General features: G+C 35.5%; 1 protein-coding gene across 5 annotated transcripts; it reads right to left on the bottom strand.

Annotated features, from left to right (window-relative positions):
• Positions 1 to 16,062: 16,062 nt before the first annotated feature.
• Positions 16,063 to 22,890, bottom strand: LOC149208538 (uncharacterized). 5 transcript variants are annotated; one of them, XM_089396113.1, is made up of 13 exons: positions 22,709 to 22,849; positions 22,525 to 22,620; positions 22,363 to 22,443; positions 22,171 to 22,269; positions 20,854 to 21,054; positions 20,542 to 20,646; positions 20,203 to 20,446; positions 19,032 to 20,061; positions 18,640 to 18,805; positions 18,346 to 18,510; positions 17,044 to 17,196; positions 16,624 to 16,863; positions 16,064 to 16,314 (listed from the first exon to the last, which is right to left on the bottom strand). In XM_089396113.1, the coding sequence occupies exons 1-12, from the start codon at positions 22,793 to 22,795 to the stop codon at positions 16,639 to 16,641; spliced, it is 2,652 nt and encodes an 883-aa protein (XP_089252239.1). In that variant the 5' UTR covers positions 22,796 to 22,849; the 3' UTR covers positions 16,064 to 16,314; positions 16,624 to 16,638. The 5 variants fall into 5 exon arrangements, with proteins under 5 accessions (XP_089252240.1, XP_089252239.1, XP_089252242.1 ...); XM_089396114.1 differs by having other exon boundaries at positions 16,063 to 16,863; positions 18,346 to 18,399; positions 22,709 to 22,850; XM_089396116.1 differs by having other exon boundaries at positions 16,064 to 16,863; positions 22,525 to 22,664; positions 22,760 to 22,890.
• Positions 22,891 to 23,228: the final 338 nt, after the last annotated feature.

Here is a 23,228-nt window from a genome sequence, read left to right as displayed (position 1 = left end):
ATAACACAATACAAAAATAAAATAATAAACATACATTTAAAAAATTATTAAAATAAAAAATTATAATCAAATATTATCTCAAACAAATAATTTAAATGATGATATATTCCGATAAAACAAATAAGGTAAATAATGATATATTTGGATAAAACCAAATATAGTGATCCCTTAAAAAACTAAAAAATACTTTTCCACATTTCAATTTGTCTACATTGTAATGTTCTTTGCATAATAATCATCATCATGACACTCTTAGATCATCATGACACTCTTATATGGTCCAAGTATCTCAATCTTTTCTATCATATCAATTGTTTCAACTCTTTTAAAATCCCTTTATACTCTGTCATCTAAAAAAGCTAAAAAAATACTTTTCCACATTTCAATTTGTCTACATTGTAATGTTTACATAATCATCCTTATCCTGAAACTCTTAGATGGTCGAAGTATCTCAATCTTTTCTACCATATCAAGTATTTCAACTCTTTTAAAATCCCTCTGTACTATGTCATCTAAAAAGTTTGAGTATCTTTCAAAATTTGTCTTTGAAATTTATATAGAGTATGTTAGACTTTAAGCTTCTGTGGTGGTTATTTGGAGTAGTATGATCCGGATTATCCACAAAATTATGTTCATTATGTCGACGTTTCGAACTTCAAAGGGGTCCATCTTCAGGACTAAAAATGATAGATTATGAATGATAGTTTGAGAGAAGAATCTTCCAACCAGAATATATATAAACCTAAATAATGATGAATTTTAGTAGAAGCCGACCAGTTCAAAGAGTAACCTACATAGATGAATTATTCAATTTTTATTTTAGTTTTAGTTATTTTAATTTTTCATTTATTTTAATTTTAATTATTTTAATTTTAAATTTTTATATAATTGATTTTAATTAACCTAGTTAGTGTATAAAGCTAATTAAATGAGATAATGGATAAATTAATTGTAATAAGTTTATTTTACCAATGTGATATGATTAGTTTCTAACTAATTTTTATTTATTATTATAACTGGTTTTTATTACTAAAACAAATGATTTAATCAAATGATTTAATCAATTAATTAATCTTATTAAAATTGTGATAAAAAATTAACTTATTTTATTTATATATTATTTTATATCGAGTAATTTATTCATAATATAATAATTGAATTAGAATTCAAAATTGTATTTGAAAAAACACTTTAATGTTTGATCCATACCTAAATATATTTTTATACACAATTTTACTTAATCGTTGATAACCATAATGGATTTGTGCTTTAAAAAACATAAAATTGTTATTTTTGATATTGCAGAGATGTAGCATGTACATTGTTGAGATATTACATGATTGTTGAAAACCGAACTCTTGAGATAGGTAGGAAGGGTGCTAAGCATTTTATTTTCTTAACCATTGATATCTATGACATGATGGATTCACATTTCAAGGAATATATAAACTTTGTATATTTTTTTAGATTGTAAAGATGTAATATGTATATTATTGAGATATTACATATATTGGTTGCAAAAAAACTTTCGAGATAGTCATGGAGGTTGTTTTTTAATGTATTTGAAAGTAAAAGGGAGTTATTATTAGCATGAACATTTTTTTTTCACTAATAACCAGAAAACAATGGAATGGAGTTATATAAATAAACTGTTTTTATTTTATTAATAAAAGTAGTTTACATATACATAGTTCTAGATCTCCAATAACATAGATACATCCACAGAAAATTGTTCTACGAACTAACAGAAACCAAAAAGAAACATAGTACTCATGATTCTTAGATTGTCACCAAAAACATGGTGAAGATACAGTGTTCACTGATTGCTCCTGTAATTATCTTGCTTTAACCACCCTCGATCATATTCTATCCCTTGTCAAAACAATGTTTGGGTAGACAAAAATGCGGGGATAACAAAAGCCCAAATCCAAGATGCAAAGAATATGTATAATCATTGATCCATCGACAAAAAACCATGAGCTCGACAGGAAGTGTCAAGAACAAATTGCAAGGCTTCATGCGAAAACAAAGGCACCTGCGCTAATGACTGATCTCAGGAAAACAAATTCTAACCTTACTCGTGTATTTTCTCATGAATTACTTTGAGATTAGAAAGGCAGAAGATATGGCACAACAAAGTATCATTTTCTTAAATGAAGAAGAGATTTCTTGAGAAAGCTTACATACACCAATGATAAGACATGGACGCTATTAGTTTTTTGAATGATTGATGAAGAAGATCACAAGGAGACCAAGGTTTCTATTTTTTTTTGTATTTTAACTACTTATCTATTCATATTCCCATGAAGATTACAAGTTGGTTGGGCATTAGGTAGTCCAAAGGAAATTTTGCCACCTAATACTAGAAAAAATATGTCTATTAGTGGGGCTTGTAGCATCATCTAAGAGTCAAAGGCATAACATAAGCTACAATTTGATTTCTTTTAACTTTAACATAAATATAGATTCATTCAAGTGAAAATAAAAAATACTATCAAAAGAAAAATACAAGAGGCAAAATAGAATAAAATGAGTCCAAAAATTAGTCCTCTAGTTTTATGTCCACCATGTCAATTAGTTTCCTTGGAGTGCCTATCATCTCCTTAAGTTTGGATTATCCCTCTTTTCTTTTCTTCTTTCTTTTTTTCATTTATTTAATGTGGTTCATGGTCTCCATAGATTGGTTACTGCTACGCCCATGAAATATTTGTACTAGGAAGATATACCCAAAACGATATTTTCTTGTCGGCTCAACCATAGAGCTTAACCCCAAGAGTGTCGAGAGAATTGAACCTGTGATCTCTCAATAATAGATATGCTTTAATGACGGGGACTTGATCAACTAAACTAACCCTTAGGGCTATTCCTATGTTTTTATTACTTCAATCTCCTTTACTTTTGTTTCTATAAATTCCTTATTTTCCCCATCATTTCCAACTTCAGATGCCCATATGTTGTGATAAGGGCATCATAATCACTATCATGTTTGTCAAACTTCTATAAACAACACCCCATATTTCTTTGATTTCAATCCACATGTAATTCCAAATTCCTTGAGATGCTAATAAAGATCCAAGTGTTTTAGTGTGGTCCAATTATCAATAAACCAATACTTTAACCACATCAATTTCCATAATACCCTCTTGTCATAGGGGTTAATAAAAAAGAAATCTTGTAACCAATAAGATTCAATACCAGATCCTTTTGGAGATCATTCCTATCCAAAATGCTTGATTGTTCCATAACTAATCCCAACAATTGGCATGCTTATGTCACTACACTTTATGATGTCTTATAATACCCTAGTTTTGACCATGAAGTTATATTCCATCACATTATGTACAAGTGGTAAGAATATGGTTATTTTTACGGATGCCAAGCTATATGATATGAGATTTCATTACGTAAATGTTTGGTATAAATTCCTAGTGTGGAGGCCAAGGCCAATGCTTAGATAAAGAATGAATAAAGGTTTAGAAAAAAGTTTGGTTTTCTTAGCATGGTTATGTTTCATTACATTTCCTCATCACCATGTGGTAAAGTTTCCATGGCATATATATCTTTTTTTGTGTAAAAGGAAACATTAAGTATAATGTAGAAAACCATTAAGTAGGGGATATGGCCACACAAGAGAGGAAGAAAAGATGGCCATGGGAATGATAAATATTCAAATAATGTTGGCATGCATTAGCTATTTGTCTCTTAACCTTTTAACATGAGTCGAAAATCTCACCTCATCTCTACTCCATGTGTTCATAACAAATTTTCTTGGTACTTGAAAGAAACATGTGGTCTCATGGAAGTAGAAGGTATATAAGCTACACTTTTGGTATAGGAAGTTTCTTATTTCATGTTTTCTACTAATTTTGACATTTGTTCATTTTTTCTACATGTTTGTAATTACTTGCCATCTACATAATAAACTTGTAAGCTTGAGAGCTATGTAGATTTGTCGAAAGATAAAGGGACTTTTTATTGGTAGAGTAAGGAAAACATTGATTTCGAGGAAAAAACCATGGTTGGAATGCTTTGTGAGACAAGGGAATGCAAACAACGATGTAATCCATGTACATGTGCCAAAGATTTTCAATACCAAGATTTCCAGGAGGTAAATAAGCTATTAGACTCTTCTTGCAAGCATTAGAGCGTCTGCTAGGATGGGTTTCTAAGCCACTATGAAGAAGAGAAGGGAAATGCTTGAGTTTGTATTATGTTTGGTGTAATGTAAGAGGTCCATGGTTGATGGTAGGTTGGATGTGGTGTTTGTAGTTACTTATAGGGAAATAACTAGTTGAATCTTAAGTACCATGGGTAGGGTAAAGAGAGATCTAGAGATAGTAGTTTTATCTTCACCGTTAATGTGTTATAGTGTAGATTAGGGGTGGCATATATTTTTGATCTTTATATTGGGATGTGAGTCATTCCTTGGACTTAGTTTGGTGGATAAATATTAAGAAAAACATAAGTATTGTTTTTGGTTGAATGTAAGAGGTCCATGGTCAATAGTAGGTTGGATATGATGTCTAGAGTTACTTATAGAGAGATAGTTGGTTGAGCCTTAGGGACCATGGATAGGGTAAAGAGATATCTAGAGCTAATAATTTTTTCTTCATCCTTAAGGTATCATAGTCTAGATGTAACAACCCTTATGAAAAGTTCATGTAATAAAAGTTAATAAAGGAAAAAATAAGACCACGGGTAAGGGACACGTATTCCAAGCTAAATGTTGGGCAAAGATATCCTAGTGGGCATCACTAGATGTCTGTTTTGGCTAAGGAAAATTGGCAAAGGCTAAGGCAAAGGCATTAAAAGGAAAAAATGTATTTTTGGCACATTTATTTATGAAAATAAAGTAAAATGGGAGAAAAGGAAGGTAAAAGGTCACAGGTTGCATGTGAGGAGAAAATTGAAGGAAAATAATGGAAAATGAAGAAATTAGAGGCCCCATTAATAAAAAGGCTTCTGAGGATCAGTTGGAAAGCTCTTGGCTCAAGCTTAGTTAGTGTTAAGCTTTTATTAAGTTCAAGTTTGGAGCTCTCTCATTATTATCTCTCTCTCTCTGTCTCACTCTCTTGGTCACTTATAGTTTTCTTGTAGCACTCTAACTTTGGATCAAGGAAGGAAAAGCAAGCAAAGGGAAAGGAAGGAAAGAGGATCAAGGAAAGGAAAGCAGGATCAAGCAGCTTCAGCAAGAATAATTGTAGGTAACCTTTTGCATGTGTGATTTCCTAGCTAGTTTGGACATGCATGGCTTTGCATGTTGGTGTATGGTTCTCTTGTTGTCAGTGGCATGGTTTTCTGGGGTTATGACAGTGGTTTTCAGCCTAGCCTTTCTTTTTTCCGGATTCCATGGTGTTGGGATGTTTATTCAATTTTTGAGCTTTTGTTTCCTAGATGGATTTTAGAATCTAGGGCGGAGGTGGTCTCAAGTTCCATTCCCAAAGGCCTAGGAATCCCTTGACATGTTTTGGCAGGATACACAGTAAAGCCTAAGGGAGATGTATCGGTTTAGGGCCTAGTGATCTAGGTTTGGATTGTAGTAAAGCCTAAGAGACAAGGAGATGGAAAAATCATGAAGGATAGTGATGGATTCTAGATGGAATTCCAAGTTCTGTTTGGTTGTGATCGGAGCACCGATTTTGGTGTGATCACGATTTGATGAGGGTGGAGGTGGTTTAACCTATGGATTCCCTTGGTTGTTCTTGGATTGGTTTTCTATGAGATCCCACATTCATTCTTGGAATATAACACGTGGGTAACTGGCTGAAAGAGATATTTGGTTCAGCCATGTCTATGGTCGGATGGTACATGAAAGTCTTAAACCTGTTTGGATTTTCCTATGATTAATAAAAGCTAAATTATCTTACTTTTGAACTGATTTATATGTGGACTTAATGGTTGTCTTATCTCTGATATTTACATGGTTTTATGCTGGTTATAAGCATGGTTAAATGATTGGTTCATGTCATGGTTATTTCATGTATTTACTTGTAATTGTTAAATGGATGGATACAAGACCTAATTGATGATGTAGTAGTTAAATGGAGAAGGAGGTGATCCTTTTGGTTATGCTTCATAAGTTGTTTAAGTCATTTATGCTTTGTCTTGTATCTTAGACTTGTAGGTTGCATTGATGTCAAGTGTTTGACAGAATGTCAGTCCCGGTTGGGGATGCTCAAGCCTAGTCCTAAGGTTGATTTTGATTGATTAGCAATGTTATCATGTCTTTAATGAATTCCTAAAGGTTGCAATAAGTTCTAGGCAGAGGTTGGGATTCTAGGCTAGAAAAGTGGCTTAAATCCCAGGGTCACTGGCACAAAACTAGCAATTTGGTCCATAGTTGTTGGCAGGCAGGCTTGTGAGAGTGACTTTAGGTTGCTGGTCGCTCCCATACCCATATCATGAGAGCGAATATGGCCTAAGAGATCCAGAACAACAGTGGGACCCATGGACAAGCTGTCTAAGTGGCTGACTTGTCCCCTGAGGGTTGTGTTGATGATGTTGGATGACTGTGCGTGATGTCCAGTTGATTCCACTTCCTTAAGGTCACATAGGAGGCCGAATTTGATCACAGTAGCCTCTCATCTCATGTTTACCCTAGTTTTCATGGTTACTTTTGGTAGACTTGGGACGGGGTGTTACATATTGGTTTCAGAGACAGGTTCACCCCTCGGACTGGATGGGTGGTGTGTGTTGGTCATGCATGCATTTCAGTTGCATGTGTGTCTCTTACACTTGCATTCCATGTGCTTGTTGCATTGCATAATGTTGATCATGGTTGTAGTAAGGTTGTCATGAGGAATTTGATATTGATTTTGTGGAATGTATTTTCATGAGTATATGACTGGTTACATATTTTTATATGTTGCTTGATTACGTCCTTGTATGTTAGGTTGCATTATTGTATGTTTGATTACATGTATCAGTCTTGTAGGTTTGTTACAAGAATTGATCGCTCATTCTCGACTACATAAGTTCATGCGTATGTGTAGTTGATTAGGCATTGCTTATGCATGTCGATGGTTGCATGTGGCAATGCATACAATGGAGTAATGTTTGTTGTCATGCATGAGGTCATGGTTTGTGTAGTTGATATGGCCATGCATTGATGACTGGACTCTAGCTAGAATGATGTGAATATGGTTTGGTACTCATGTGTTATATGTCTATATGCAGTTGTTATGCATGTATGGTCTTGGTTATAGTTAATATTCATGAATAGTAGGTCAAACATGCCTTGTGAAGTTATGGTATGAAATCTAGGTCATCAGGGTGATGTTGGTATGTTATGATGTTATTGTGTTGGCTGAGATAGAGTAGGAGATGTAGATCATCATAATGAAGTTGCAGCGTTAGACTTTGGGGTAAGAGCAGATCATCATATAGGTATTGTATGTTGGCATGCAAGTATGTACCTTAAGGATTATTATATACATTAGGTTTATGTACATGTCTTTTGATGTTATGATTACATTCATGAGAGATGTTAGTTGATTAGCATGGTCATATGCACATGAGTCAGATAGTAAAGAATGATGGTAACCTATGGTTGTATGCATTGCTATTGTTGTTTTTTGTTAGATAACTTGATGATTAGGTTATATGTTGTTGATGAGCATAATATATAGCTTGTTGTTTTTATATGTTATTAACTTGATGATTAGGGTTATTTCATTGACACACTGATGTTGTAATTTGGATTGATCATATGCGTGATGGTTATGTTCATTGCATTGAAGATCTTGATGTTATATGTATTGTGTTAACCTAGTTTGACCTATGCAGATGGTTATGGTTATGATATTAAGGTATGAGCCGACATAATTGTGATATGGTGTTGTAGTAATCTAGATTGACTTTGCATATGTGTGAAAGATAATTGTGTATGAGTTATGATGTAAACATATTAGTTAGTTACTGTTATGGATATCATGATTTTTGTTTGAGTTGATATGTTGAGAAGTTGTATCGTGATAACTAGCTTGATTGTGCAAACAAGCTAGCCTCCCTAGAGATACAGTAAGGTACGAGTTTGCTTATGTCGTATATTTGGTACTTGACTGTTTGATTATGTCATCTAGTTAATTTATTTAACATGGTATGTTGCAAGTTGGTTGAAAGTTTGATGAATTTCATAATATGAATATGTGTTCAAATGATTTTGTTTTAAGATGATTATACTAACACATATGTTGAGACAGTTGATATGTACTTGAGTATAGTAGGTGATAGTTGTAGCATTGTGTCTAAGGACTATGAGTTGACTATGGATTATGACATGATTGTTAATCTTGGTAAAGTTTGATTTCAAATTGTTAGATATGATTGTTTTTATCTTTAGAACATGAGACTGACATGTGTGAGAAAGTTGCAGGGAAACATGCTTGTTATTAACGTGACAAGGTAACACTTGATTTGTTTATATAACTAATAGTTGGGCGGTGTGACAGTACATAGTAAGCCTCAATTACAACCAGGTAAAAACGTAAAAGGAAGGAATTATACAAGAATTCCTTTGGATATGTTTGGAAACCCTAATTCCAAACGAATGATTTCTTTGCATACAGGAAGTCTTCTTAACCTTGATTTTGTTTGACATTATGTGGATGTGTGCTAGATTCATGAACATGTACTTGATAGGTGTATTAGCTAGTCTCTAGTTATAGGTGGATTTGTCAACGGAATTGGAGCCCTTAAGAGATGACATGGATGTGTTAAGCTACAAGGCAATGTGCTTGGCACAACAAGATGAGGTAATTGGTGCATTGTTATGTTTAATTATGCACTAATAGCTATGTGTTAATGACAACATGATGCATGGAGTTGCATGGCAAGAGAGGTTGCCATGAAATCTCAAGGAAGGCTCAGGTTGAGCTTTCCTTGGGAACCGTGGGGATCGAGTCATGGTGTTTGTGGTTAGTCTTGTGCTTTTGGGGTATTTTGCAATTTTTGCACTTGATTTGTGATTTTACGTGTGTCTGGTGCATAACTATGCCACTTTATTGTAGTGTCGTGTTGTTATTGGTTTTCATGGTTTTCTTCTTGGTTGTTTCTTGGTATTTCCTTTTATGTTTTGAGTCTTGGGAATTGGTTGGGAAAGGAGGAAGTTAATGAAGCTCTGGGAGAGCTGTGTGCTACCTAACAGATGATGTAAGACTCAGATGAAGATTTGTGCATGAGTAAGTGCAACAGAAGGTAAGACTATTACAGTTGGTTGGACTGGTTGGGTCCATTATGGTAAATGGATAGTGGCAACACATACATGAGAAATGTAACCAGAAAAGGTAAAGTAAATGGATTTGAGGTGTTGGATGCCTTGGCTATGTTGGGAACCGTTTTTCTCAATGTCATGCAAGTTGTTCATGAATAAAGGAAGTTCTCTTAACTTTGACCTTGATATCTGGCAATTATTTTATGATCATGATTATGCTGATGTTTATACATGTATACATGTATGCATGTATGTCGTTGTTTGACAAGATGATGCTTGTTTTATGTTAATGATTATATATGTATGTATGTATGTATCTATGTCGCAATCTGACAGGGACATCAAGAATCGTCCTTATGGACGAATGATTGCTTACATAGGTGAATGCCATGAAGAAGTTCCTAGCTATGAGGAATCAAGTGGGAAGAGTAGCTTGACAAATATACAAGGTCAGTATCATATGGTTATGAGTTGATATTGTGTGATTATATTATGTCTATGTTATGGACAGGTTATACTAAGGGACACAACAATGAAATGAAAGCAGTGTGGTCTGCGACATGCTGGGATAAGCATGGATAAGACATTGTAAGCAAGGTTGCATGGTAGAGTCAATGTGATTTTGGGAACGTGTGGTACTATTGTTGTGCATATGGTGCTATGCGGATATTGCATATGTGGTGGTGTGTATAGATGATGCTATGTAGATTTTAGATATGTAGTGTTATGTACATATTATACTGTGTGCATGATGAATAAGCGACATTGTGTGATTATGGTGCTCTGTGCATGTTGGATATGCAGTGTTGTGTATAAATGATGTTATGTACATGTTGGATATGTAGTGCTATGTACAGGTGGTGTTGTGTGCATGTTGTACATGTGGCGCTATGTACATATGGTGTTGTGTGCATTATTGTACAAGTGGTGTTGTGTGCATGTGGTGTTGTGTACATGTTGTACAAGTGGCGTTGTGTGTAGATGGTGCTGTGTACATGTCGTGCATGTGGCGCTGTGTACATATGGTGTCGCGTACATGTCGTGCATGTGGTACTGTGTACATATGGTATTATGTACACGTTGTACAGTGGTGCAGTTTACATGTGGCGTTGTGTATACGTTGTGCATGTGGTGCCGTATACATGTGATGATGTGCACACATTGTGCAGGTGGTTGCAGTGTACATGTGGTACATATGGTACTGGTGTAGATGCATGTATTGCATGATGTTGAATGTTGTGTGTGCTTGTATGTGTGTGATGCACACTATGTGTACGTGCACATGGTTGAGGAGAAGGTGTTGGGTGATTTTCGGGTGTGGCAACCAATTCAGAGTGTGTACGGAATAAAAACAAAGGTAGAAGATAAGGATTGATGAAAGGATAAGTATTAATATTTTATTTCAGTTTTATTATGCATGTGATTTATGACTGTGGTATATGATGATTATATGTGATCTATGATTCTAGTTTATGATGGTTATATGTGATGGTTGTGTTTTGAGCTAATTAGATGTGATACGTTTATACATGATGTTTTGATCAAATAGTTAGTTTGACTTGTTGTGACAGGAAGCGAACAGGATTGCACGTGTACCTTATTGACGAACTACCAATGAGGTATGATTTGAGGTTATTTCGATTTATTTGAATCTAATGAAAATGATGTGCTTGGGACAGGAATGCATGAACATGCTCGGTTGGGTGGTTGAAATCGATTGCAAGAATTAGCAGGAACAGTAAAAGAAATTGGAACATGCAGCAATATGTTGGTAGAGTACTTTAGGAGTAGGGCCATTGTGGGACATTGGTACCCAAATTTGTCCATTGATTTCCATGAGCATACTATGACCGGTATGATGGTTTGAGGCAGGTATATGCCTTGGTTTTTGTATCTTCCGGTGCAAGGAAGCCTTGCCAAGGGATGGATCGCTCGGGATAGGGGATTCCAGGGAATTTGGAAGGTGAGTGACTGCATGAAAGGGGTTCATTGGATTTCCCAAGGGATTGTGTAGCAGAGAAGGGAAGGTCATAGATATATTGGTTTTTGTCATTAGCATTGCCAGATGGAATTAGATGCACATTGGGAGTGCGCCCTGGAACAATGAGCCGATAACCATTCGCTAAGAGGACAAGTGGTGCAGGTCTGTAACGTTGGACATTGGATGCAGCTTTGACTGTGACAGTGGATTCTGGACTACCTGGGCAAGAGGTGAATCCTGGTATTACTTTGAGGGTGGAGGTGTGATCCTATGGATTCCCTTGTTGATTGATACAAGCATCGTATCCCCTTATTTGCTGGTTGAGAAAATGTGCATATGTGTATATGTAGTTATTGTAAATATCATAATGAGTTGTGTTATAAAGCTCCAGTATGCGGTATGGTTGTTATCTAGTCATGTTGTCATGATGTTTTTCTTTTGAGAAGGTCTTTCATTGTAAATACTACAACAAGCTAAGTTATAAATCTCCATGGATAGTATGTTTATTTTGAGTGATTTTGCTGATGTTTTGGTGTGGTTTAACACCAAGGATGGTGTTCCCTAAAGGGGAGGGTTTTGTAACAACCCTAGTGAAAAGTTCATGTCATAAAAGTTAATAATGACAAAAATAAGACCACAGGTAAGGGACATATATTCCAAGATGAATGTTGGGAAAAGATATCATAGTGGGTATCACTGGATGTGTGTTTTGGCTAAGGAAAATTGGCAAAGGCTAAGGCAAAGGCATTAAAAGGCAAAAAGTCATTTTTGGCACATTTATTTATGAAAATAAAGGGAAATGGGAGAAAAGGAAGGTAAAAGCTCACAGGTTGCATGCGAGGAGGAAATTGAAGGAAAATAATGGAAAATGAAGAAATTAGAGGCCCCATTAATAAAAAGGCTTCTGAGGATCAGTTGGCAAGCTCTTGGCTCAAGCTTAGTTAGTGTTAAAATTTTGTCAAGTTCAAGTTTGGTGCTCTCTCATTATTCTCTCTCTCTCTCACACTCTCTTGGTCACTTTGAGTTTTCTTGGAGCACTCTAATTTTGGATCAAGGAAGGAAAAGCAAGCAAAGAGAAAGGAAGGCAGACAAGGATCAAGGAAAGGAAAGCAGGATCAAGTAGCTTCAACAGAATACTTGCAGGTAACCTTTTGCATGTGTGATTTCCTAGTTGGTTTGGACATGCATGGCTTTGCATGTTGATGTATGGTTCTCTTGTTGTCAGCCGCATGCTTTTGCCAGGTTATGATAGTGGTTTTCAGCCTAGCCTTTTCTTTTCCTAGATGCCATGGTGTTGGGATGTTTATTCAATTTTTGAGCTTTGGTTTGCCAAATGGATTTCAGAATCTGGGGTAGAGGTCGTATCAAGTTCCATTCCCAAAGGCCTAGAAACCCCTTGAGTGGTTTTGGCGGGATACATAGTAAAGCATGAGGGATATGTCTCGATTTAGGGCCTAGTGATCGAGGTTTAGATTGCGTTAAAGCCTGAGAGACAAGGAGACGAAAAATTCCTCAATGATAGTGATGGATTTTGGATGGAATTCCAAGTTCTGTTCGATTGTGATCGGAGCACCAATTTTGGCGTGATCACGGTTTGGTGAGGGTGGAGGTGGTTTAACATATGGATTCCCTTGGTTGTTCTTGGATTGATTGTTCTATGAGATCCCAAATTCATGCTTGGAATATGGAACAGGGGTGACTGATTGAAAGAGAGATTTGGTTCAACGATGTCTATGGTCGGGTGGTAAGTGGAAGTCTCGAACTTAGTCGCATTTGCCTATGATTAATAAAAGCTAAGTTCTCTTACTTTTTCGCTGATTTATATGTGGATTTAATGGTTATCTTATCTCTGATATTTACATGGTTTTATGTTGGTTATAAACATGGTTAAATGATTGGTTCATGTCATGGTTATTTCATGTATTTGCTTGTAACTGTTAAATAGATGGATGCAATACCTAATTGATGATGTAGTAGTTCAATGGAGAAGGCGGTGATCCTTCTGGTTATGTTTCATAAGTTGTTTCAGTCATTTATGCTATGTCTTGTATCCTAGACCTATAGGTTGCATTGATGTCAAGTGTTTGACAGAATGCTAGTCCTGGTTGGGGATGCTCAAGCCTAGTCCAGAGGTTGGTTTTGATTGATCAACATTGTTATCATGTCTTTAATGAATTTTGAAGGTTGTTGCAAGTTATGGGCAGAGGCCGAAATTCTAGGCTAGAAAAGTGGCTTAAATCCCGGGGTTGCTTGCACAAAACTGGAAATTTTGACCCAAAGTCACTGCCAGGTAGGCTTGCAAGAGTGACTTTAGGTTTCTGGTCACTCCCTTGCCCATAGCATGAGAGTAACTATGGCCTAAGAGATCCAGAACAATAGTGAGACCCAGGCACAGGCTATCTAAGTGGTTGACTTGTCTCCTAAGGGTTTTGTTGATGATGTTGGATGACTGTGCGTAATGTTCCATCGATTCCACTTCCTTAAGGTCACATAGGAGGTTGAATCTGATCATAGTAGCCTCTCGTCTCATGTTTACCTTGGTTGTCATGGTTACTTTGGGTAGACCTGGGAGGGGGTGTTACACTAGATTAGGGGTGGCATATGCATTGGATCTTTATAGTTAGGAGGTGAATCTTTCCTTGGACTTAGTTTGATGGATAAATTTTGAGAAAAATATAAGTGTTTATCTTTATTTATGTGTGAATTGTCTTTATTTTATGTTTCAACACTTTGAATTATTTCTTATGTAAAACCTCTTATTGAAATGCTTTGGCTACTAATTATAAATTCCATTAAGGAGTACGCTAAGAATTGGATGATAGTTGTATTCTTATGCATCATCAATGATACATATAAATACAATGAAAATTGTTGGATGTCATCAAAAGCCAAATTATGTTTATTGTTGTCAAATTTGATTAGTAAATGAGGGAGAATTTGATTTTAGTACCTTGTTGACTAAATGTGGCAATTTGCGCGTGATACATATCCTTAACCAACCACCCATATATGTTAATCCTAGACCCATTGATTGCTCTCTCTTCATTAATGGCATTGATCATGAAGACATTACTCAAATTCATATCCAATAAAGATTAAGACAAAGGGAATTTGAAAGTCAAATTTCTTAAACATAATTATGTTGTTCCTATGGTTTATATTGCTAACCTTTTCAATCACATTTATTTACTTTGACTTTCCTCACATGGACATATCATAGTTATTTTAGTTTAAATTCGACTGACCAATACAACCCAAGTAGTCATTGTTCCACCGTGATTGGATGCATCTTAACAACTCTCTTGGTCATAACTTTAGGTGAATATACTCTAAAATGGGAAAGATTAAGAAATTTTGAGCTAAAAGTAAAGCCAAATTTAGAAAGAAACAAAAAAGCAAACAACACTACACGTGAATTCTACTGTTGTTTCTTAGACTTCCATAAGGTTTCTATATAGTGGCAAGGAATCTTTTGCTTTGGATATTTATGAATGTAGGCATTCATGATATAATGATGCCTATGAGAATGATCTTGTATGAAAAAATCATTTGTCAAACACATTATCAAAATAAGAATAAAATGATTTCATAATATAATGAGAGAGATATCCATGTCATTCATACTTTTATGGTCATACATTGGTGAATTAGATAAGGATCTTTGCTTTAGTTACTTATGAATGAAAGCATTATTGATATAATTATGTCTATGAGAATGATCTTGTATAAAGAAATCATTTGTCAAATGTATACCAAAATGGGAGCAAAATGATGTCATAAGATAATGAGAGAATATTTTAAAGATATCCATGTTATAAGTACTTTTATGGTCATATAGTGATGAATTAGACAAGGATATTATTTCTAAAATAATGAAAGGTACAAGTCATTATTTTTTCACTAGAATATTTGTTATTTTATCATTCGTAAAAAAATGTTGTTTTCCCATTTCAGTTAATTATGATAAAATTTCTAATAACATAAATCCTTTATTAATATGAGAATAAATTTGATTTAAAAAATGTCAATATTCCCCATATTATTAAAAAAATTATTAACTTAATATTTCTCAATACTTAGAAAATTACCCTCTTCCAAAAATAATATAAAAAAAATATGTATTTTAAGTCTAATCAATAGTATTTCATATTTATAATAACTAATAAAAATTGCAAAATTTATTTATACAAATACAATTTGAATATTAATCATAGTTTTAATTTTAGATTAAAGTTATAATAAATTTCAATTATATATATATATATTTTTTCTAATTTATATAAATATTATATTTTACAAAAATTCATAATTTTATAATATTGAGTAAAATTTAATATTTAAATAATTATTTTTAAATATTTAATACTTAGGCCTATATAAATATAATAGTTTCAAAATTTACCTTTAATAATGTGAAAGTACATTTTTTACAAGAAAATCATAGATCACATATTCAAATTAGCCAAATACCTTCTGATTAATAATAATTATTGAGTTTCCTCCCTTTAAAAATTGAACTTTCAAAGCAAAAAAAATAACCCAAAAAATATCACAAAATTCCAAAAAAAAAAAATATACACCTTTTGTTCCATAGATTCACTACCCTAACAAAACAACACTATTAAACCCTGAACCTTATAAAAAAAATTAGAAATTTACTAATCAGTAACTCTTAATAATTAAATATTTTGTAAATCATCTCTTATGCCAGCAAATCATCAATAAAAAAAAATATCACCCAGTTTCAATAAAAAAAAATATCACCAAGTTTCAAAAAAATAATATAAGCATCAATAAAAAAATACCACCAAGTTTCAAAAAATAATATGCATTTACTTTGTTCATAGATCCACCACCATAACTAAACAACACTGTAGAACCTTTTTTTTAATTATTATTTTTATATAAAATTGAAACTTACGAATGTTTTGGATGAGTAACTCTTAATAGCTAAGTCATCCCTTAACCTTCAGGTATTTTGTAAGTCTTCTCTTATGCCAGCAAAGCATCAATAAAATGAGTAGCAAAGAAACTCCTGTGCCAAGAAGGCCTTTGGCATGCTTATTTAAACGCTGCCATAATCACCCTAGTAGCGATTGGCAATACAGTTGTAGCCACCACACTGACCACCCATAAAATCAAATATCACTTTCAGTAAAACAAAAACAGTCCTGAATGCCCCATTTCACACTGAATGGTGTTCTCAAGGTGATAACACCATCAAGGTTAGGCAAACATCTCTCAATCCTCAATCCTCAATCCAATCTGAAAGACACTTATTCCTCGCAACGAAAACACAAAAACTGAATTCTACTATCCTGGTTAAACTATTCTATGATCCATTCCAGTTCTATAGATAACTGTTGCATCAATCAGAAGCCAAAGAATTAATGGTAGTTCCAACCTAAGAAGTTTCAGATGGCCTTAATACCTGCAAATCATAGGATCAAAGGGACCAATAATGTTGAGGGTATGTTTGCATTTCTCTGGCCAGTGCACAAGTCAATTCCTCTGCACGTTCATCCTGACCCCCAGCGAAATTATAAACTCTGAAAGATAACTGAAAAGCTCTCCATAATATCTGCAAGCATCTTCGCAACCCACTATCATCATGTGTAACTGTCATGTCACCAACTCCCCTGGTTGCAGCTGCTTTGGTTGCCGCGCTCTCCTGTCCAAAAATATAAATACAAATCAATCACTTATTAAGCTTTATTGTCTAGTAAAAAATTCTGTAACTCGAAGCAGAGAACTTATGAGTAGAGACTGTACACTATTTAAATGTTAAATAAATCTTATCTTTGTAGTAAGACAACTGATTTTTAAACAAGTTTAAATATTCTTCACTGACCTCCAATGCTAAAGCTACACAGCTAGAAGAAACATCAACCATTGATTCCTTGATGCGAATAAGTACATTGAAATCAAAGAAGATCTTATGTTTCTCGAAGCGTTTAGATTCTTCATCCTTAATGCGGTCCAATGCCTCCACTTCCACCTTGATCTGCAGAGGATTTAACATCATAGATATATTGATTAAGTTTGATGCGGTAGATGGGAAACTAGAGAATTTCACTTTTTTGAAACTAACAATTTCAGTGCAATAAGATAACAATATTGATAGCCCAAGGCATTAGTTCAACTGGTTGTTATCAATGTTGTTGGATATTGTAGATGCCTAATTCAAATCCCTCAATGTTAGGCACATTAGTCTACTGGAGGGATTTACTAGGATGCCATCGACAGTTGGGTTTTCGGAGAATAACAATATTGGTTAAGCAGCAAGTTGAGTTATGTTTGAGTCCCAGACTTGATCAAAATTAAAGAATAAATGTATGGCTGGTCAATTTTCTTCAATTAGGAATTCTGACAATATTGAGTAAGGGAAAGATGGTAATTTGCTTCATGTAAACTGTTTGCTACTTTACAATTAGACAAAGTTCAATTCAAGTTAGTATTTTTTGGACTTGTTAATAGAGACTGTAGTGCAAAGATACAAACCTATCAAGGCATTAGTTCAACTGGTTGTTATCAATGTTGTTGGATATTGTAGATGCCTAATTCAAATCCCTCAATGTTAGGCACATTAGTCTACTGGAGGGATTTACTAGGATGCCATCGACAGTTGGGTTTTCGGAGAATAACAATATTGGTTAAGCAGCAAGTTGAGTTATGTTTGAGTCCCAGACTTGATCAAAATTAAAGAATAAATGTATGGCTGGTCAATTTTCTTCAATTAGGAATTCTGACAATATTGAGTAAGGGAAAGATGGTAATTTGCTTCATGTAAACTGTTTGCTACTTCACAATTAGACAAAGTTCAATTCAAGTTAGTTAAATATTTTTGGACTTGTTAATAGAGACTGTAGTGCAAAGATACAAACCTATAGATCTACTAATAGTTGATTTTAGTTTAGTTTATATAACTGTGAGAAATGGCCTTAAGAAAAGTGAAATCTTGATCCTTTGCCTTGTCCAACCAGCACATGATCTTGATTCTTAAGTATATTGTTTCCTCAGTTTGAGGCCTAGTAGCCTACATAAACCCTTGTTAGGGTCGAAACCTGGGAATTCCATTTTCATGCAACCTACTTCTCACAGTAACAAGATAACAAGGTTTACAATTAATGAAAATGAAATTTGCTCCATTTACCTTGTCAAAGTAGCACGTGACCTTATCAAGTTGCCGAGACAATGGAGCTACAACCTGCCAAGTATTAAGATGATCTGCTATAGAACTTAATTTAGAATAAAGTGTTGCTGCAGCCCGAACTACTTCCAGCTTTTTGGTCGGGAAATTTTCAAACCTTGCCAAAACCTATGCATAACTGAACATGGTAAATAATTTTGAAAGAGTCTTGAAAACTTCAATTATCATTTTAGAGTCTGAAATGTTGTGTTTTTTATTGTTCAAATCAATTCTGTCTATTCATTCAATCTACTACACCTGGGTTTCGTCTGTCAAGTCCTCAAGGTGAAGTTCAACATAGTGGTGAAACGTCAATAATTCATCCATATTTCTTGTTTCAAAGCATTCTATAGCGTGCTTCATCTCCATAATTGGGGTCGCAAACTGTTGGACATCTTCTTGTATCTGCCGAAAATAAGACGACCTGTATTGGAAATAGAAACCAAATATCAAGCCAACATCTCCACCTTGAGACATGCAGGCCAGTGATGCCCATTTCACATTGTAGGATTTTAGTAGTGATTTTTTAAAAATCAGCTCAGAGTAGTTCTCCATAAAGTCTATGGCACTCACACACCCACGCACTTGAAAAGACAATCTGACTTCTATTATAAGGGAACAAAATAGCAAAAGAAAGGAAGAATGTTGACCTTCTAGTTATTTCTGCAAGGGCTTCAGCCATGCCTTGGGTGCTGTTATTACTGCCACCACCAATCGATTTTCTGCGACTTTGTGATGATTTGCCTGTTTGGCCAGCCCCCTCCACTTTGCCCTTCAAAACTCTATAGAGGTTACCCATCTGATTTGATCTCTTCAACTTTGTATTTGATCTCCTTGGGCGCAAGGCTTTGCCAGCATTCAAAGGTGGAGGTGGAGGCGGAGGCAGGGGAAGAGATTTACCTGGTACCGTGGGTGGAAGTGGAGGTGGGGGCAAGGGAAGAGATTTAGCTGGCACCATGGGTGGAGGTGGAGGTGGAGGTGGGGTCAAGGGAAGAGATTTAGCTGGCACCATGGGTGGAGGTGGAGGTGGAGGTGAAGGTGGAGTTGACACAATAGATGGAAGTGGAGGTGGAAACATCAGTTTTGTGGAAGTATTGTTATGGGAATTGTCAATTCCTTGAAAAGTGTTTGTAATTGTTTTTAGTGGTTGGCTACTTTCACTAACTGGATTGCTATGCTTGGAAATTTTAACTCCACATTTGGAGTCAGGATTCTCACAGGTAGAAAAGTTAACATCATTACTCATCTTTTCAGGATTGCTGGATTGTTCTCTCTGCATATTGTCCAGATTACTTGTCAAAGAATGTTTGGGGGCAAGATCTTTGGTGCTAATATTGGCAGGAAGGTCCTTGAAATAAGTTGGATGTGAGCTACCACTAACCAGATTTCTTGGAAGCCAAATTAGAGGTGGAGTAAAAGCATTCACAAAAGTCCCGGGCTTCACTGAATTTTGGATGCTCTCTGGCAAAACTGATGTAGGGGTAAGGGGATCCTGGCTATAATCCTTGCTGTCTAGATTTAAATCACTCCAAGAATCGGCACTTTCCAAAGGCTGTGAGGATTCTGAAGAGTCTGAAATCTCATAGGTTGCTGCACTCTGGCATTCATCATCAGCTGTCATCTCAAGTATGTTCCTTGCCCTCCTATTTATATCATCCAGCTTCTCAAAAATCTTTTGACCTGTGCATCACAATCAATAAAATATTTCTTAATTCAGTTTTCCCCACGGCAGAAATGTAAATCCTACAAAAAAAGAACTTAAGAATAACCTTTCACTATGTCAGTAGGCGAAATTCTGTGGATTTGGGGTAAGTAGCCTACTTAGTTGTTCCAGATTGGAAGCATCTTCAGATGGCTTTCGCTTGTGGCATTGACTTCTTTTGTTCTTAGAAATGGTTCTCTTCAGAGCACCAGTGGAAGTAGCATACACTGAAGAATTTTCCTGTCCATTGAAGCCTGCATCATTTGCTCTTTTCTCTTCAATAGAGGCACAATCCTTCTGAGAAAATGTCTCTACCCAAGTGTCTTCCATAGTTCGAAGTGTCTTGTAAAATCGATGCAATCTCTGCAGACCATCAGAATGTTTCAAAATGATATATTTACAATGCCGAAGATCGTTCAATCAACATTTATTACCATGACAAAGAACAATATAAAGACCTGGAAAATAGGCTTCCGATCACCCTCTGAGGACGCAAATGAGAATGTTGAAGGTACTTTCCCTGGACACAACTTTTGAAGTGCTTCCATGGTACTGGATAATAACTACAATAAACATATTGACAGGTCTTGTGATAAAAATCAATATATTCTTTTATTGGAAACAAGTTACAATTCTTCTAATCAATATAAACATCACAATTACGGTACTGGATCAAATTGTCAAGCTAATTGCAAGCAACCATAAATCCAAAAATATCTAGAGACTAATACTAAAATTTACTTGTTTGATACAGGACAGGACCAATATACCTCATCTAAATCTGCTGACGCATTGCAAGGTGTGAGGTCTAAGGCCTCTCGTAAACTGAATACCCGTTTTCGGAGCTCAGAAATCACGAGAAGGCCTCCAACCCAACCGTAACCACCAACTCTTTCACTGTCCAAGCTCTGTAGTTGTGACATGTTCATGCTTAGCCTGGTCTGCAGTGGCAAGTCCCGTGGGGCTATTGCCTGCAAGAAGGAGAAAGTATTATACGAGATCAGGAAAAGAAGCATATAGCTTCTTTCTGCAAGCAATGTCTTAGATTGTAAATGTGAAGGAAATGACACACTGGACAGTATACAAGCTTAACACAACAAATTTAACTGCTTCAGGACTTCCAGAATAGCACAATATACAGGCAACAAATAACTGTCTCCAAGGCTTTTTATCCTCCAAGTAATGGTAAGTGTCATGAGATTTTTAAGTTGCACAGCTTCCAATGGTGGATATGTTTCACTTCATTTTAATAGATTGCCAAGAAGCAGGCATCAAAGCTACACCCAGAAGAGCTGCGAAGATCCTTACAAACAATAAGGGAAAACAATGGAACACAGGGAATGGGAAAACGGTCTCTAAGAATGTTCTTAAGAGTCAAGACATTGAGATAGGCAGAGAGTTGGGTTGGTGCAGACCCTGCAAACCTCCGTGAGAACAGAGGTGTCTAACAAGGATAGAGATACGTTTAAAGTTTAAACGCTAAGCTTTTTCCAGCTCCCCAAAAGAGAGACACAGGTAGACAAGAGTTCAAATCTTGTGAGGACTCAGACTGAGCCTAGAGTTCCTTATGATGTGGTTAGGGTGTCACCATAAAATTCAAGAAGATAATTTAAAGATAAATAAGAAAGGGGATCAAGGGCATTTTTCTCCTTAAACAAAAATTGCAAGAACTAAGCATCAAGACAGTCCAAATTCCAATTTCTATATACACAGTTCATGATGGATAGGAACAAATACACACAAATGAAAAAAGGCAGGTATCCTTCACCTGAATTGGATCAGGGCATGATGTATATCAGTTAAAATAAGAAAAGGGATCAGGGGGGTTTTTCTCCCCGAACAAAAATTGCTAGAACTAAGCATCAAGGCAGTCCAAATTCCAATTTCACTATACACAGTTAATGATGGATAAGAACAAATACACACAAATGAAAAAAGACAGTTATCCTTCACTGGAATTGAACCAGGGTATGATGTATATCAGTTATAGAAACCCTGGACCTGAATTGAACTGGGATCTGTATCAAAACCTCGTTTCAGAAATACTAAATGTTCGCATTGTATATAGATTTAGGACAATGAGCTACCTGGAGACCATGGCTGCCCAACCTTTCTTTCAGCCTCTTTTCGCTCTCGGCTATGCTCACCTCCAATGCCATCCTCTTACGGACTGATTCTTCCATTGCCTGCTCATCAAACTAAATTTAAATTTTATACCCAACAACAAAGCCCATGCAGAGTTTTGCTCTGATAAAAGAGAGCCGAAGTCGCAGGCCCACCTGATCGTAAACTCGATCCAATGCAGCAGATATGGTGCTACGAAGCTCCTCAAGCCTTTTCTCCTGATCCTCTCCAATCTCCTGTCAAGCAAATACAATTATTAGAGTACTGAAAAAGCCAGAGGAGATATATCTGTGAAAATAATATATATACATGATTACCTGCCAGATGGCTAGAAGCTCTGCATGACGGTCATCAACAGTGAGTGAATTTACATCAGAAAGCTTTGGAGGGGATTCACTACTCCCTGCCTCAAACTTAACACCACCAAGTTCTCTTTGTTATATGTTCAAAAGTTTTCCTGAAAACAGTGAAAGGAATTTATGTGACTGAGAATTGTATTACCTTGTATTGGAGAAAATTGTTGTTATAGTAATTGGGGATTTTCATGCCTACCCAACAGTCATATTCTCCTCGTCTCAGACAGTGCATGACAACGACCAATATGAACTGAAACTGAGGCTGGAAACCCGGAAGTGGGATTGGAAATTGGACCCCCCGCTCCCATGATTTGAAAAGCACTTCAGGATAAAATAGCTTCAATTATTGATCAGTGTGTATGGGATTTTTGAATATATTCATTTTTTAATCTGGTCCACTGTCTTTTAGTAAAATCGAACGTTGGAGAGACGACAAAAGTTCAAAAGTATGTCTAAAGTGTGTAGTACGGATGAAGATCCATTAATGTCTGGCTACTGGTAGTTTGAATTATAAACAACGTTGAATACAGAATGTTGTGCAGTATACGCCAAAGATGACGACATCACGTTCTTAAGTAAGAACTGAAAGGATTACGTGCTATGCTACTGATATGTACCTTCAGCTTTATTGGAATTTGAGTGTAGAATCTTTCCCTGAAATGATT

This window comes from Pinus tabuliformis, chromosome 1_2, assembly GCF_031772625.1.
Source record: "Pinus tabuliformis cultivar Carrire ecotype Pingquan chromosome 1_2, CPIR1, whole genome shotgun sequence".
NCBI lineage: Eukaryota > Viridiplantae > Streptophyta > Pinopsida > Pinales > Pinaceae > Pinus > Pinus tabuliformis.
Note: the sequence above shows the minus strand (reverse complement) of the source record. Positions and strands in the feature narration are given on the sequence as shown.